General features: G+C 42.5%; 1 protein-coding gene across 13 annotated transcripts in view; it reads right to left on the bottom strand.

Annotated features, from left to right (window-relative positions):
- Positions 1 to 17684, bottom strand: part of tcf7l2 (transcription factor 7 like 2) — an 86251-nt gene that overhangs the window by 39020 nt on the left and 29547 nt on the right. For 8 of the 13 annotated variants that reach the window (XM_079261309.1, XM_079261314.1, XM_079261316.1 and 5 more), the window contains exon 5: positions 11163 to 11222. The exons of the other annotated variants lie outside the window; for them this stretch is intronic. In XM_079261309.1, the coding sequence (XP_079117435.1) occupies positions 11163 to 11222 (60 nt within the window). The remainder of the gene's footprint in view (positions 1 to 11162; positions 11223 to 17684) is intronic. 13 annotated transcript variants of the gene reach the window in all.

Here is a 17684-nt window from a genome sequence, read left to right as displayed (position 1 = left end):
TCTCGGCCCCCGTCCCTTTCTTTGCATTAGGAATTCAAACCCTGCACAACAGAAATGAACCTATTTGTGGCATTTTCGGTATCAAACTAACTTCTGAAAAACTCCAAAACTTGCAGTGAAAACTAAGAAGCTGTGAAAGACTATAATGAGCAAATAGCCGAACAAATAGCCAGCAGGATTTTAGCGATGCGTTCGTTGTGATCAACTCTCCTTTTTCCTCGTGGCTTGCAGTGTTAGGGTCGCCGCCACCTCGCACATACACAAACACACAGGTTAGGCTTTGCCATTTCAATGACTCAATCCAATTTCCATCGATTGTGGTCAGTGACCCAGCAGAGGACCATGTGGCGAGTGCCTGCTCCACCTCTCTGAATTAGACCATATTCGAAAAAAAAAAAAAAAAAAGAGAGCCACCATCATGGTCGACCCTGTTTCTTAACCAGAAGGTGGTGCTACTGGGATGAAGAGCTTCATCTGCTGCTTCATCTTTTCTTTTTGTTGGTATTGCTAAAAGACAAACACAGATTTGTTTGGTATCGGTTTTTTTTTTTTTTTTACATTAGTTGTGATTTAAATCTGCTTTTCTGACACACTGAGTTGTAAACGTTTCCTCAAAAGACCCAGATGTCCTGTGTCATTGTTGAGAGCACTGTACGGCTCAGTCTGAAGATGCAACCTCTTTAAATGCATAAAATTCCCAGACTTGTGTGCTCTTGTTCAGTTGGCTCGCTCAGAAGAATGAATGGTTTTGCTGCACTCCTCCAAACGCAGCCTACTTACACCCTGCACAATTAAACCCAGTGCTTACTCATGCACATTCCTAATGTGCAATTAAAACACCCATGCATGCTGCACATTTATACAACCGCGCTGGCGATTTGTGTACATACATGGAGGCATGCAGTTCAGCGGCCGACGTGCTGCAGCCCACTGCATGGCCTGCTTGCACATCCTGCAGTTTGTTTAGCAACACTCCTTTTGACGACGCCCGAAGGGTGCAATTAAGCCCAATTAGAGCCTGTCGGTTTTATTAAGAGGCACAGACTGGCCAGGCTCGGGGGCAGTGAGGGGTAGAAGAGGGAGGAGGTAGAGGAGAGGGGGGGAGGAGAGTCATGCAGCACCAATCTACCGCTCTTGAAAGACTAAGCAAGCATCGCTGAGGGGAAACTGGTGTAATTAAACTGCATGCCAACTAAACACATACTAAACAGAAATTACAGCTGTGACAGTTATGACTAACTAGTGTTGGACTGTCAAACAAAGAAATGCAAGCGATTTTTGTTCGACTGGTCAGGTTAAGCAGGTAACCTCTGATGCTCTCTGTTTCAAATACATGGAGATAGCTTTAATGATGGCACATAAAAGCAGTTTAAAAGTACAATTTCATGATCAGAGACCCTGTAGGGATCAATGGATGACAAAAGTAACTCATCTATAAATACACATGGGCTACAGTGAATGCAGACATGTGTGGATGCAGATGTCACAAAGCATTTTCGGAAGGGGGTTAAGGGGTGGTGGCTGTGTAGTTATGTGATTCTGCCCTGATACATTAGCGTGTTTGTGAAAAGAGCAATACAGCTGGCTTGGAACAAAAACCGCAGCATCTCTTTCATCCGCAAATCAAAAAAAGAAAAAAGAAAAAGAAGTACGCAAATGAATGTATCACCCCCCCCCCCACACCTCCTCACAATTCCTTTTCCGTCGACCCCCTCTACGGAGATGTTTACAGATAGCTATCATTCCCCCCTCTTTTTCACATTTGTGCTTGGACATGTTTCAAAAGACCAGGCGTTTTCATCTCCCCTCTCACTGTGAGGAAATTTGCTCCTTAATGGCTTTCAAAACAGGAAGCACAAACAATAAAAAAAAGAAAGAAAGAAGTGAGAAGAGCGCTTTTGCTCCCAAGTTGTCATCACCCCCCCTTCTCCCTCACCAACAAGCAACCACCACAACCCGCTTCAGTTGTTGCATCCTTTGCGGAGCCGAGTGCTGCACGGCTCTGCTGCTGCTGTGCCAAGGTGCCAACTGTGCCAGTCACACTGACCTCCATCTGCAGGCAACTCGATACCATCTCTTCAACCGCTGCGTACTCTCTCTGAATGGGCCTCGCTCAGTCACAGTGAAGTCTGAATGCAATTCAAAGCTCAGGCTTGGAATTGCGTTTCAAGTTTGTGAGCTATTGTATTCTTTGTTCACAGCTGCTGTGTAAAAAAAAAAAAAAAAAAGAAAAGAAAAGAAAAGAAAAAAATCCTTTATCACTAAACTGAATACTAAAACGGTTGCACTGGAGGAATGCACAGAGGAATACATTACTGCCAATGTGCAAATCATCCCACTATCAGGCAAATTAGAGCTGATTTTCCACAAGACTTTATCAATGACCCTCTGTAGAAGAAGGTTGCGCTGCTGTGGACTGGCTCAAATTACTACTTAGATGGTCTCTTGCCAAGTACTAGGCTTACTATTTTAACAGTATATGTAGGTGTCTGTTTACTCATGTTGTATTCATAATTCCGCCTCCTGCAGGGCATCCGTGTCCACAGAGTGCCCTTGAACATGCCAGTAGTCTTTCTGCGCCTCAACTAAAAAGAGACCTGAAAGACAGCTACACACGCTTCCGCACAGTTGGATAAAACAAACCTTAACCACACAACTCAACCTCACCAAAAAGCTAGCTTTTTTTTTTCTTTTTTTCAAAAGATGTTCAGAAGAGCTTTTTTTTTTTTTTTTTTTTTTTTTTTAACTCTCTCCTTGTCTTTGCTTTTTCTCTCCCTGGGTAAAACAAATGCATCATTTTTCAGTTAAACAAGAAAAAAAAAAAAAAAAATCTTTACTCCCTCCTCTCCCTCCCATTGTGCCATTTCCGTGCATGGAAGTGCTCCCTCCCATTGATTTTCTCCCAGCCAAGGCCCTACCCTACACAATCTGCTTCCTCGCTGGTGTCATCTCCTTGTGCCTTTCTCCTTTTAACTGTGTTTTACTCTTGTGGCATAATGTACAACTGCCAAACTGGCAGCGGGGAGGGGGGGGGAGTGCAACAAGAGGGGAAAAACTGATACATGTGCTCAGAAAGTTTTGGCTATTGATTTCTTTTTGATGCAGATAGGGGGAAAAAAGAAAACTGTTCAAAGCTGCAGAGAGTCTTTTTGATCACCACTACAGCTGAACCAGTTGGTAACGTTGTTGGTAGCGAGACATTGTGCGTTTTTTTGTTTTTTTTTTGCCTGTGCATTCCATGTATCTGTAGTCTTCTGTGGCATCGGTTTAACCCTGCGATCCTACAGAGCGGAAAAGTTTTGTAAAAGCTTGCCATCTTGTCAGTGTTTGTTGAAATTGTAATTGCTCACAGAAACTATTAATTCCGGCAGATAATTCTTGCAGAGTCGAGGAGAAGGCCTGAGATACGCATCACAATAAATAGTGGTGCGGTGGGGAGAAGAAGAAGAAGAAAAAAAAAAGGTGATATATGATGGGAATATTCATGACATCCATTTACTCATGACAGGATGCTGAAATCAAAGGAAGCAAAGAGTCGTGCGGAGAGATCCAGATATGGAAGGGAAAGCTGGCAGGAATATTTTCCAGCCTCTGCAGCTCCTCTCCCATAGCTTCTGCCCCCCCCCATTCTAGCCCCTCTGTGATGTGTGCCTGTGTCCACTGGGGGCTACAATTAGCCCATCAAACTCATTCCAGCCGGGAATCCACACCGCCTTTCCAATCCCCTTTTCTGACTCTCCAAAGCCTGGGCTCCTCCAAAGAGACAGGCAACTTGTAAGACTGGGGGAGGTAGCCTTTGAAGTGCCAAGTTTTGCAGAGGCCTCCTTTTTGCTCATATCAAGGCTGAGGAGATATAACAATTAAAATGGCGGGAGAGGGAGGCTGACATAGCTGTATATGTGCTTATAGGGGCCAAGCGCTTGCCTCTATACCAGGACACCGGCCCTTGCAGTTAGGTTGTGTGTGTGTGTGTGAGTTTGTGTGTGTGGGGGGGTGCACCTCAGCATTGGAACGCGGTCTCGTGAAGCAGGAAGTCACACGAAAGTTGAGATATGTTATTCATGCAAATGCTGTAAATCTGCCTTGTGGTTTCTCCCGGCTTCTGATTGGCTCCCTGCATTTCCGTCTGCGTCTGTCAGTTAAGATTTTTCAACTCTGAAGCCGGCAGAGCCGCATTTCACAACCTTATCTAGCCACTGGCCTTGGATTTCCTTAAGCCTTTCATATGAAGCACACTGAATTAATCAGCCATTACAATAATCACTTACACGTATTGAAGAATTTCGACTGGGCAGAGAAAACAGAACATTTGTTGAATTTTAGCCCCAAACCATTTAAGAATAAAACCAAAAACAGGAAACAGAAGGTATTTCTCTCTGACTTGAAATCATTTTAATTTAAATGAAGCGAACTCACTATTCTTGTTAAGTATTGTTCACATTATGAACAATCACAATGTTCATTTAAGGCATTGTTTAGGAATTTGCCTTAACCATGTCCACATGCCAAAGGACACCTTGTTGTCTCAAAACCCCAAGCTGTGCAAACTCTGGGCCAGTGGTTCAGACAGGCCTCCGCGTCATGTCGTGTAAAGACACAGCTCCGCTCCTGTCTCTGCTCCAGTGGGGCTTGGTGGCAGACAGCCAGGTAATTACACAGAGCTGACTACCAGCCCCAAAGTAAAGGCCCACTACCACACACATATACACAAAAACACTTATTTGCATTCAATGTGGATACAGTTTATACACTTCCCTCCTTCCTCCTCATACACACACACACACACACACACACACACTTATGCACCAAGCCAAATACAAAGACTACATTATGTCAAGGAGGATTACAATGACTCCAACCTGACCTGGCTCTGCAGTTGCTCTGCCTCTGGCGCGAGTGAGCCTGAATTTACCGTTTGAGGTGAAAGACCATCCGCAGTTTAAACAGGTGTGCGCTTATGCAGATGCACAGTTCAAACATATGGTTTGCATTAGGTGCTGTAGTGGAGCCAGAGCAGGCCTTCCCTGGGGTAAGAGGCGAGTCCAACATGTCATTTTGGGTTAGTGATCTATTCTCTCTCAAATCCCCCAAGTCAGGAAGTGAATGCAATGAATGAATAAGCTAGTCACCAGCAGAACCATGTGCTTATTTAGCTCCAACAAAATTTGGAAAAGAGAGTATGTTTAAATTTCCTTGAATCATCACAGATAAAACCTGGCAAAGAAATGTTAAGTTGCCAAACTGCAAATTTCCCAGGTTCTTCCTTCACAGTTAAACGCTTATCTGTGTTTAATTTGATTCCTTTAATCCTCTGGGTTGAGCCTGAAGCTGCACATTTCTTTTCAGTAGAGCCTTTGTAAAAGCTCAACCCTTCCAAACACAGAGGACTAAATATAATTTTTTTTTTGTTTTTTTTTAAATTGTGATCTCAAGTTATCTACAGGGCAGATTTTTATCAGTTTTTGTTCAGCTATTTCTTCACTTACTTTTAGGTCATATTCTGCATGACAAGCAAGCCATAATGACGTCATGACCACATTAATATTAGTTTTCAAATGAATCTATTGCATCAGTGCAACAGAAACAAGGGTGAGCCATTCACGTCTCACAAAAGCACAAAAGAGCCCAGAAGTGAGATGGCATAAAGGCAAGTAATTTGCACCAACAAAACAAAAGGGAAGTCACGCTTCAAAGAAGCAGGAGGTAGTTTCTCCATCTCTCCCCCTTGTTGGTTATTCCACACTTTTCCAAAGAAGAAGCTCCCTTTAAAAAAAAAAAAAAAAAAAAAATACCACAGATTCCAGTGAATACCCGTGCGAATCGAGAAAGCTATTCATGCTGCCAGTTGATTTAGGCATGCCTCGCTACACACCAATCAGCCCAGCCACAGCCTCGCCAGCCACTCACTTGCCTGCCATTCCAACACAAGATAGAGACTGTGCCAAAAGTTCCAATTAAAATATCCATTTGTGATGTCTGTGCAGTAAAAAAAAATAAAAAAAAGAACATAAAAGAAATGAGTGCTCGGGCCTTTTCGATGGCGTTGGAGAAAACACAACAAAAGCTGCCAAAATTCTGTGGACAAGCCACATACTTAGGAGTTTTCTGTTGACACAAACTAAATAAAGTGAGACGACTGTCTATGCAGGCGGAAAGTGTGCACACGAGGAGAGACAGACTGAGCGCGTGCGTGAAGTGGGAGTAGGAACGTCTTGTTATGGAGGAACAGAGCATGTCGCAGATAAGAGGGTGACGCTGTTCAAAGAAAAAAGGCAGGCTGGTAAAGTGCATGCCGATTCGACATCATCGCCTTACTGTCCCTTAATGAGCCTGGAGAGGAAGTCTGGTGTCCACAGAATCTGCTCCTGTCTCGCTCCAATCACGCTGCCGGGCTTTTTATTCAAATCTCACACATAACTGTCATGCAGCCAGTCTGGCCGCGCTGTTTATCTTACTCCAGGAGGATGTTTACAAGACAAATGAAGGAATAAATACACAAATAATGCGTTTAGGTAATGTTAATAATGCATGAAATAGAAGCTGCTTTTTGACAGTAACGCTGCACTCAGGATTCTTCCCAACTTTTAGTGACAGGCTTGTTTATTCTTTCCCCAGCATGTACTTCTCTGCATCATTCCGACGCAACGTCTGGACATCTTTAGCACATCTTACTGATGAGAAAAAGTGCTCTGACACATTCAGACTTTTCTCCCATGAAAACCAGTCCATATAATGTCAGCAGAGTTACCTCCTCCTTCATCCAAAACCTCCACCATGGTGATCCTCCTTAGTGTCCCAGAAGGCAAGTCTCCTTTTAACCCCATCACACTTCCGTCTTGGCGTTACATGACAGATTGTGCTGACATTTTAACAGACCGTTCCATTCAGGTGGGTACTTTTTAAAAAGCTGGATAAATAAACAGGAATGCATGTGCACACCTGCATAGGTATGCACGAGCAGTCAAATCCCAACATCACCTGGCTCAAAAGAAATGTCACAAACCTCCAGGACTAGTAGGAGGAAAAAAAATAGGAGCGCGGAGTGGGGGGTGTGGGGGGTGACTCAAAGAAACTGACTGTGTAGGAAAATAAGTATCACATCAAATTCCTTTCCTAGGCTGAGACAAAAGAAGGCCTGACACTCAACTACACAGACTTTCAAAATGGAGAAGGGAAAAATAAATAAAGGAACAACACGCACATCAAAACCAGAGCCAAACAAATCCAAGAAAAGTTCACATAGGTCCTCGCTGGAACTGCTGAGAGGAACAAAATCAAATAAATTGGGGTGTTGGAATCGTTCAGGCTGCCCCGATAAACAAGAAAACGCTGTTAAGAATATATGAGGAAGGTGACTCAGAAAGCAAGATACCCGGTGTTTACCCCTGCAAACTCCAAAGAAAAGCTCCTCTCCTGTTATAACACAGGCGGGGGACAGAAAACTGAATTCAAAGCAGCTTAAGTGATCTCTGGAATCACTCAGCATTCCACCATCTTCAACACACACTTCCACAGAGCTGAAATTTTGACTGCGACAGTGTATTCATCCATAACAGCAAATTGTTCTTTGGGGAATTTGGCGGGGCTTCGTGCTCTCCCTCCCATCTTTCCCCACTGTAGTCCCAGTCTACTCTCCCTTTCCAAAAAGCTGTCTCCATCACTCTCAATCACAAGCTGCTTGTTTGAATGTAAAAAACACACAGTTGCCAAAGCAATTGTGGGATTGCTCCATGCTAAATCATTATAAAACCAGAGATCTCCACAAGGCCACAGAGTGATCTGGAGCTTATAGAGAAGGATAAGCAATGTCTTGTTTCGTGTGTCCATGAATCACATTTCAGAGTTGTTTTTCAATTACAGACTGCTCTTTTTCAAACTTTGTGGCCCGTGGCAATGTTGCATTCTTAAATGCTGGTATTGACTGTTATCAATAGTCTTAATAAAGTTTTAGCACTGTCGTATCTGTAGGTGCAGTCCTGATAATAAAGGGACTAAACACAAAGATTTCTGAATTATTTTAGATATCTTTAAAGCAGCACAACTAAACTTAAGGCAAAGTGACCTGCAACAAAGGCTAATTCAGCATCCATATTGTACCCTGTCTCTTCGTTAAGCTCTCTCCAGTCTAAAGAAATCTGTTTGATGTCGCCCCTTGCCTCTTCTCTTGCTGTTGTTTCCTCTTTTTATTTTCCTCACTTCCTCCGATAATATCCATTCAAGTTTCTTCCCCTAATCAGCCACGTTGCACGTCCAAATCGGCCAGAATAGTAATATCCAGTTGGTGGTGTTCTCAGCCTCAGGAAGCAGCAGGGCAGTGACAAATCCAGGAATGTACTGTATATATACACTTGATTGTCATCTAAACCAGTTTGAAGGTCAGTAAACCTGTGTACTCTTCCATTAAAATTTAACTAAATAAATTATGTAGAAACCAAAACTGAGACAGAAGACATCCCATGCAGACAACATGCTAAATACAGACAAATTCTGACTTTTCTTTATTGTAATTAGTCAGCAAAAAAAAAATAAAAAACCAACATATTCCCAGGAAAAGCGACTTTTCCAAAGATTTTCTCTTAACAGAGACAAATCCATGCACACAGTTTACACCTTTCTGGCTTCCTTTCCGACTGAAAGAGTGGTGGTTATTTCATGCATCCAGAACAGAAATGCCAAAAAGCAGGACATTGTCGTTACAATCCAATGCCAAAAATTACTCAAAATTCTTCAGGCCACCCCTGGGATGTTCACTAAATCAGTTCGCCCTGTTCTCAAAAGTTCACCTCCAAACTTCCTGGAAAAAAACGAAACATATTTCTGAGGACTACCAGAGAGGGTTAGTCAGACTAATGGCAAAACATTGAGTTTAATCTCACTCAATTCTCCGCAAGACTTGAGTGGGAACAGCAGGCAGGGGGGAGGCAGTAAATACAAAAAATACAACTCCAGCTGAGGTTGTTCACAAAAAGGCCACAAACAAACAAACAAACAAAAAAAAATCTAATTCAAACAGTGGCTGAGTGAAAAGATAACTTTCAGCTCATAAGTTGCCATGTGCCCCCCACCCCCACTTCTCTTTCCACATAGTTCCCCTCCTCAGCTCGAGCCTCAGCCCCTTCCATACTACTGCTGGGAAAAAGAGGAAAAAAATGAGGTCAAGGATCGCCTTACTCCAGCCTGCCTCTGTATGCTCACCCCCCCCCCCTTTTCCTCCCCCTTTCCCTCCCACCTCACCTTCCCCCTACAAGCCCCTCTCACTTAAAACTTCATTCCGTCACTGTGGCCAAATCCCCCTCCCCAAGTTTCACTTCTTCCTCTCCTCTCCTCTCCTCTCCTCTCCCACTTCACTCCCCTCCCACCCTTCCTGTGCCCTCAGCCCAGTGCTAATTGGTAAATCTGTTGAACCATGCCATCCCCAACAATGAGACACCTGGAGTTCTGTCAAAACAAGTTTCCCTGTGAAACGGCTCCCAGTGTTAATACAGTAGCGTGCAGAGCTGCTGAGTCTGTTGTCGCTCACGCGGCTGGTTGCAGAATGCAGATCATCCCATCTGGAGGAATTTGTCAGAGATGAGCACACCCAACTGCCAGTCTGTGAGGAGTGGCTCATCATGAATTAAGATTATTCGTTAACATTGCATCTGAACTTTGACCTTAGCCGTTTGCACAATTAGCCATTGCCATATCTTTCTCAGATCTAAATCTTCCAGCTCGGGTTTCACTCATGGGCCTCTTAGTCAGACGTCAGGGTTAAGTACAATCTCATTTTCATACAGAGATACACACTTAACATAGCTTGACTGCCTGTAGATCCAACTTTATGTCAAGTAAAACTCGAGAAACACCTTAAATCCAAAGACGCTCCACTTACACTGGGAGAGACAAAGGTTTGTTTGTAAGACACACATTCAGAAAGACAGACAGGCACACCCAGTCGTGATCCTGCAAGACCTTGTCAAACAAGTTCTTGCGGAGGTGCTTGCATATGGGGGAGGGAAGGCTGGCATCAAGTTGTCACGGGAAGAGAAACGTTAACCATCATTTTAACATCAGTTTGCACTATCAAGCAGGATTTACTGTCTTTCTTGCCTTCTCTGTGTTGAAGGACTTGTTATTTACTAACAACAAAGGCCCTGCAGAGCGCGCATAATCAACAAGCAATTGATTAGTCAAACAATTCAAGTAGGCAATCCAGAGAGCCATGGTCGCCTCAGAGGAGATTAAGGCTTCTCCTCTGGGCTTCATAATGCCAGCCTATTTCTGGCTTCACGGTGCCCAAAGTGTGGTAAATGAAAACAAGGCTGACTGATGTCCTCAGCATGTCAGTGCTGCAGTAAAAACAGCACCGGCTTAAACTTACAGCTTTGTATTCTATGAGGGTTTACTTATACTTCCAGAATAAATGAATTAGTTTGCGGTTTTCAGTGCTGTATCTCTTTCAAATATAGTTATCTTTACTCTAAATCTTCAACCAGTGGGCGTAAACAGTGTGTTATTACTTCATCTTCTGCATGGAAATCACTGTTACCCAGATTTAGTTGGGAAAGAGGACTGGATTCAAAACAGCTGCACAAGCAAAGGCACAGAATAAAGGGAGTCATTTCTCACATTGGTGGATTGTGGGTTGTTTCTAACCAAATGTATATAAATATGTTTTAGTAGCAAAGAAACCCCCTGAATAATTGATGTTAACCAGTGCAATCCATAAACAGTTTAAAAGTTCCAAGCAAAAACATTAGACATAAAAAAAATCTAACTGAATAAGTTAAACAGTTTCAGTGAAGGACAAAATAAAAGGAAAAACAATAAAAAAATATATATATATAATTAATAAATAAATAAATAAAGACATGTATCATTCTAATTGTTCCTCCCAGACAAAGATCTCATCTCCTGGATTGGATACATTAAGGCTGTTTATTCATTCCAAAGCATAGCAGCAGCAAAGCAGGAGCATTGAATTAGCACAAAGCGGAGCACAGCATGATTATCATAAGAATTATCACCAAGATTTGAGCTTTTCATTCACTATTTGTTTTTTTTAAAACAAAACAAAAAAAAAAATTAATTAATCAGTTATCAGCTGTTAATTTGTTTATGGAATCAACCAAAAAAGAAAAAAAAATCCAACAAGATATTTTTGGAATTCAAAGGTCTCTCACCAAATGAAATTGGTGAAGGCTCAGATCTGACTGTCCAGGGAATTCCCAGCAGAAGGGCCCCTGAAAGGCAAAGATGGACGTTCCCAAGTCACACAATTATATCAACTCTCCATCTCTCTTTTATTCTCTCTCTCTCTCTCATGCATACACACACACTCACACTGATCTGCACACAATCTTATCCCACCACGTTTTTTTTTTTTATGCAAAAGCAACATGTTCTCCTTGGAAATAATGCATCCCATGGCTTTTTAGTTATTTAAACTACCACCTCATCTCTGCTGGCTCCGCTCTCTCCTGGGTGTGTGTTCGGCCCCCTTTATTACTAATTTTACACAGATTGGAGAAGAGAACAGCAGCTCTGGACTGGTTACACAGCAGCTGGAACTGACTGGCTGGTTGTTAAAACAATGTTTCGCTTTGATAGAACATCTCATCTCCTCGCCATGCACACACACCTTCATGGATGTTCAACAGATACCAGTTGGCTTAAAGACCAACACGCACCATTAAATGAAGTGAATGTTTCTCATGGAATTATAACCTTTTTACAAGGCAAGCTTTACAAGATCATACGCAGTAATCGATCATTCTTTTCATTACTTCCTCGCACACATACGTTTCATTTGTGCCTGCTCTTCAATATATTTGAAAAAGGGGGAAGAACTGAGAGGTTAAACTGGCTGGTTATATGCTGTCCCTAAAAGCAAGAAATCAGATCTTAAGCAGATATCAGGAGATGATAGAGGACAGGGGAAGAAGGAAGGAGGTAAAAAGAAGATATCGATTTTCTTAGGAAGAAAAAGAATAGCTGGTACAAGTAACAAAAAGAGAGCGCGGGAAAAAAAAAACATGCAGAGAAAAGCAGCAGGGTCTTTAGTTTACTAAAGGGCTCCAGTACCTAAAAGCTACTGTTCGCTCAGATCACTGGGTTCTATTTGAACTTGTGCTCGACCCTCGGGCCAGCTAGATAACTTCTCATAAAAGCTTGACAGGGAACACTGCAGTTATTGGTGCAGCAAAGACACACACGCTCGGAGAAACAGATATCTATTATCTTTTTAAATGTGTGAGTCCAACACACGGTCACACATTTCCTCGGGTAGCTCAAGTTCATGGGGTTATTTAACAGTCAAATACCACAAGGAGCAAAAACCAAAGAAGAAAACTTCAACTAGACATGCACAAAAAAAACAAATCAAATATTTTGGTTTAACATTCACTTTTTTTATGAAAAACTTATCTGTCTGGTACTTTCTCTTTAAAAGGTTTTGATATTACGTTAAAAATCCAAGGAGCAAGAAGGTTCTTGGGTCGTCGTGCGATTGTTGCTGACTAAGCCAACACAGAGGATTGTCTGTGGGAACAAGCAGCCGTCCAGACTACTGGACAGATACAATGACTGAGGTGCTCTCATTGTCATTGTCACAGTTCCCGGGCCTGACGCCATGTCTCGACAGCCTCAGATTTTGGCCTGAGCTGGTGATGTAAGCACGGCCCCTTGAACAAAGGTTTTGTCTGGACGAGACAGTGTGAGACGGCAATGAGGAGCAAAAGCCTCCGTTTGACGACGGGCATCACTTCGCAGAAGAGACCAGCAGAGATCTTTCATCATTTTTGCGCCGTTATGCAGCCGGCTTTTTTTGTTTTGCCTTCTCTTCTCCAGGAATTGGTTCGAGAAACCGCTTGCATATAAAAGAAACCGTCCATTTTATCACCCTGTCCTACGTGGCAATAAACGTGTGGGGTATGAAACTTCTCCTGAAGCAAAAAGGTTAGACGGAAGGACGGAAAGAAGACAAAAGGTGGGGAGAGCAGTTATTTGGATAAAGGCTTTAACATGCAGCAAGAAAGAGCAGCTTAAGGTCAGCACGAGTCAGGGTAGAGAAAGCCTCCAAGGTAAAGCCTGCGGACAGTGTGTGGGTGGCGGCCATTGGCCACAGGGTTGCTCATTAACAACAGGGAAGGGTAGGCTTCCCAGAGCCCTACGCAATTGTCTGGGCATCCCAGGTGCAAGGCCCATTCAGACCACAGGAAGTCCCTTTTATCCTCACTCCTCTAGGATGAACAGAGAAACGGTCCTGGAAGGTGATTGTGATCCTGTCTTTTCTTAATACTGACTCAGAGCAACAGTTACATATTGATCCAGTTCTTTGCTCCACTATAGGGATCCAGAGTCACTGTGGTGTGTCTTTTCTGAATGCTTAGCCAATACACTGCTCTGTATAATGCATTGCCACCCCCCGGGCTTCAATAATATCTAAAACACCCCAGCATTCTGCAGAGGAACAGGTTGGACTGAATGGAAATAAAACAAGCATGTTCAGCGGTTGTAAAGACTCAGGTGGGAGGTCTTGCACGCCGTAAAAAATGGACAGATTGCATCACTTCCTCCACACTAATTACCATACACTTCGAGCAAATGCCCTCCCTCCCTTCATCCCCTCAACCCCATGCTTCACTACCTCTGATATACAACACACACACACACACACACACACACATGCACAGTGACACGCAGTGAGATGCAGTTGGGAAATGGTTAACACTCCAGCCGTCCCCTGCTGCCAATGAAAGCCCGCAAAACAATGGAGACATTGTTCAGCCGGAGCTAGACTCTAGACTCTGAAGCCGTGTGTGCATGTGCATGTGCATGCACATGGATTTCAGAAAGCAGTGTGCATGCTCATAATGTGGAGCTTGTTTTCTCGCCCCGCAATTCTCAGAACAGGAAATGAATAAATGTGATTTGATAAGAGTGACTCGTGTTTAACATGCTTTCATACATCACAATGCAAAAACTTTGATCACATGACTGCGAGAGATGACGCTTTGCTGCCTCTCAGACACATGATGTCATGTTACCAACATGAGCGTGGACCCCTGCTGAGAGCTTCACTTCGTTATTGTTGATACTATCAACATGCACAGTTTAAGATGCGGATGTGCAAAAGCAGTGTGATATGCCTGACTGACGTTGCCTGACTGGGTTAATGCAATAATCACGTCTTATAGCACGAATCTATAACAGACAGATACAACTCTCTAAATTTAGCCCAACTTCATGCCACACTGTAAAATACCTACAAAGAGCTTCTGAGGCTACAATATCTTATTAAAACATCAGCATAAACGCTACGTTGACAAAATAGGGATTGTTTATGATTTTGCTCTCAGGAGCCAGATGAGGCGTGAAATGCTTCTTGGAGTCTCGCCCTGAAAAACTACACATCAATAGGTGGATAAATATTGAATAACTTTCAGCCAATGGCATAAAAGTTCAGCAGCGGCAGGTTTAGAGGCTGCCTGCAGGGTGGTCAGGCACTTCAAAAAAGGTCTGCCGCGGCTTCCTTTGAGGGGATGGTAAACAGAGGCATACGCCGTGCCCTCGGAGAGACCGGCCTGCGTGAGGTCACTTCCTCTTTTCTCAGCTGATCCTCCAGCCTTCCACTTCAACAGAGCCGTCCGGGCTGAAATGAAACCACCTGCCTGCAACACTGTCCCCCTCTCCCCCCGCTCCTCCTCCTCTCCTAGTTTCTCAGGGGCTTCATCCACAGTTGTGTATATCTTTCCTTCCATCCATTGCTGTCTATTGTTAATTCAACTGTCTCTGGGTCACTTAGGCTTCAGATTGTTGTGATTTAAGCAGTCGTTCAGCGGCGTCTTATCGCTTCCAACGCAGCCTGCAAGCACCGCAGGCAGACAGAGGTCAAGGTGTTTAAAAGTTACCTTACATTTATAAACAAACGACCATTTACAGCCAAAATTATTAATAAGAGCAAACGGCAAAGCTTAGATCTTGTGGGGAAGAAAAAAAAAAAAAAAAAAAGGCTAAAACCAAGTTTGACCAGCTGAGTGACACCTGTGGGGGGTCTGTGTGGGGTTTTCACTAGAATTCATAAGGCTGTACACACTAATCTTTCCTTCTATATGTACGACATGACGATGATGATGCAAACCAGGGAAACATTCAATCACAGTTCCTTCTCAGTTGGAGGTGGATGTTGGAGCAGGATAGGAAGGCGCACCAACAATACAAGCTGCATTTCACAGCCAATTTCATCACTTGCACTAACAGGCAGTTGTGCGCTTATGCAGCCATGCTGCAATGCCTCTGATCTTACCAGGCTGCGAATCAAACACATCACTGAGGGTTGGGCAATATGACCACAAATATTACAATATTCTCTCTCATATTGATCAGTGTCAGTATCACAGCATCAATTTAATTGTGCTCAGATTACTCTAATCTACTTTTGCTTTGTTTTTCCGCTTGAAATCAGAAGCTGGAGAGCAGGAGTGATAAAAACAAATTCAATGAGTATCGCTCACTTTAAGTCATAAATCCTATAAATCATCAACCCCAACAGCTTAACGTAAAAGCACCACAATAATTGAAATATTAACTTAATTTTTAACCATCATTTCTCTGTCCAACACCTATTTGTTTAATTAATCTGATTAGGAGTGCAAGAATACCACCATTTTATTACAGCTTGTAAATTAAAATCATTAAAATTACCTTTTAATTCACAAAAAACAAAACAAAACAAACTAACTTTTTGCTTTCTTTAAAGCCAGTTTGTGTACTGTTTTAAACTGAGCTTTGGTGTGATACGGCATGAAATCCCTCAACATGTATAGCTTCATCAAAAAGAAGCCTAATTACCAAATGATTGACATTTCAAGAAGATATTGGTTGGGCCTTTGGAAATGATGCAACATGTATATCTGTGCCTCAAGTGTTATTGGCTAAATGGTCACTTTTGCTATTTCACAAATATTTTTGTTTTTAACATCTAAAAAAAAAAAAAAAACCTTTTCATTCTCACCAATTTGTGTTTGTCTCTCTTCCTTTCATGTGTCTCAATAAGTGCAGTCAGTAGATGCTGCTATTGTGAGTGAATCTGTGTTTAATTTTCTTTTCTCTTTTTTTTCCATCTGGTTGCCGTTCTTTGTTGCTTTCACAGTTCAATTTTGCCCCACAGCCAGTTTCTGTTTCGTGTAGAATAGCTGCTGTTGCCCGTTTGTGCTGCATGTTTGACTGACTGCCCAGAGTTTTAATACAACTGCTAGTAAATGTTGTAAACAAAAAAAAAAAAAAAAACAACCCATAATTAAACCAATAAAATGTGTGTTTTATTAAAATCATAGATGATTCAAGCAACAGATTTCCTATCAAGCAGGGTAACTATGGAAATGTGTATACAGGATATATATATATATATATATATATATATATATATATATATATATATATATATATATATATATATATATATATACACACACACACACACATATGGTGGCAAGTTTTTACAGCCATATGACTCATAGAAGGATAAATACTCAAGTATTTACCTGCAGCGTTTGCTTTAACGCTTTAACGCTTTCATAGAAGTTGGGACTCTTTTTCTGAGCATCTCCAAAAATAACAAGAGTAAGTAGAGGCCCGTGAACTCTTTGGTATAAAAATAACACCAACATCGCAGAGGGAGATAAGGAGGGCCTTAGCTGGGCTTGTTTTGTTCAGAACAACACTGTCATCTCTAGCTTTTTGTCTTAAACACAACTTCTGACAAGGTTTCTGTTTCAAGTAAAGCTGCCTTGTCAACTTCTGCTATTTTAGGATGTGCTTAACTCAAACGGGCAAAATACTTAGGAGATCTTTGCTTTGCCAACTTTTGAGTAACTGTTTGAGATGGAATTTATGATGGATCATAAAAGTGACCGAGCTGATCAAATGTCCACCGTGACTCAGAGGGACACAGTGTCTTGACGGTGTAATCTGCATGATAAAAATCACCACTGCCTTCTGTGCCACCTCCAGAGCCATAACGGTAGTTAACTGTGTTGTTCCACAGGCAGCATAAAGAAAACAGAACGGGCCAACACTGACGTGTTACCACAAGAGATCTTGTATTCATGAGCGGGCAACCTTGGAAAGCTTCTTCCTTCTGAAATGATGTGCTATGCAAATTTTCATCCCCACAACATGGTGGAGCTCAACTCTAAGACAAAAGGTAACAACTGTGAGGCATGACCGGTCACCTCAGTATTACTGCTCAAGCCTAACTCATTGATTTTCTTGACTTACTAACCCTTCGGCCACATTCATCAACCTCTCTATGTTCAGCCTTTCCAATGACCTCCTGTAAACTTCCACCAAGTGTAAAACCTTTAGCCAACTACTTCGTTCACATTCAGCTGTTGATTTTAGACCTGCTAGCCTCTCAGGTATCGACATACCCGAAGCGGATGCACTGTTATGCATACATACTGCACATGACCCCTATGACTGTTCAGCCAACTTTCCTGCTGGAGAACACCTCCAACTCTGCGGATAATCAATAACAAAAGGAACACCCACACCCTCCCTCAAAACGTGTATTTGCAGCCCGACATTAGCTTATTCTCATCATGAAGGTGTCAGCGTGATGTCAGTTTTACATGGCCCGGAAGCTATCATTCTCTGAAACCACAGGCAACCTGAACGTTCAAAGATCAATAGAGCACCTGCCA

This window comes from Telmatherina bonti (genome assembly GCF_933228915.1).
Source record: "Telmatherina bonti genome assembly, chromosome: 21".
In the NCBI taxonomy this organism is placed as follows: domain Eukaryota; kingdom Metazoa; phylum Chordata; class Actinopteri; order Atheriniformes; family Telmatherinidae; genus Telmatherina; species Telmatherina bonti.
The sequence above is the reverse complement of the archived record's forward strand: the minus strand, read 5'-3'. Positions and strand labels throughout refer to the sequence as shown.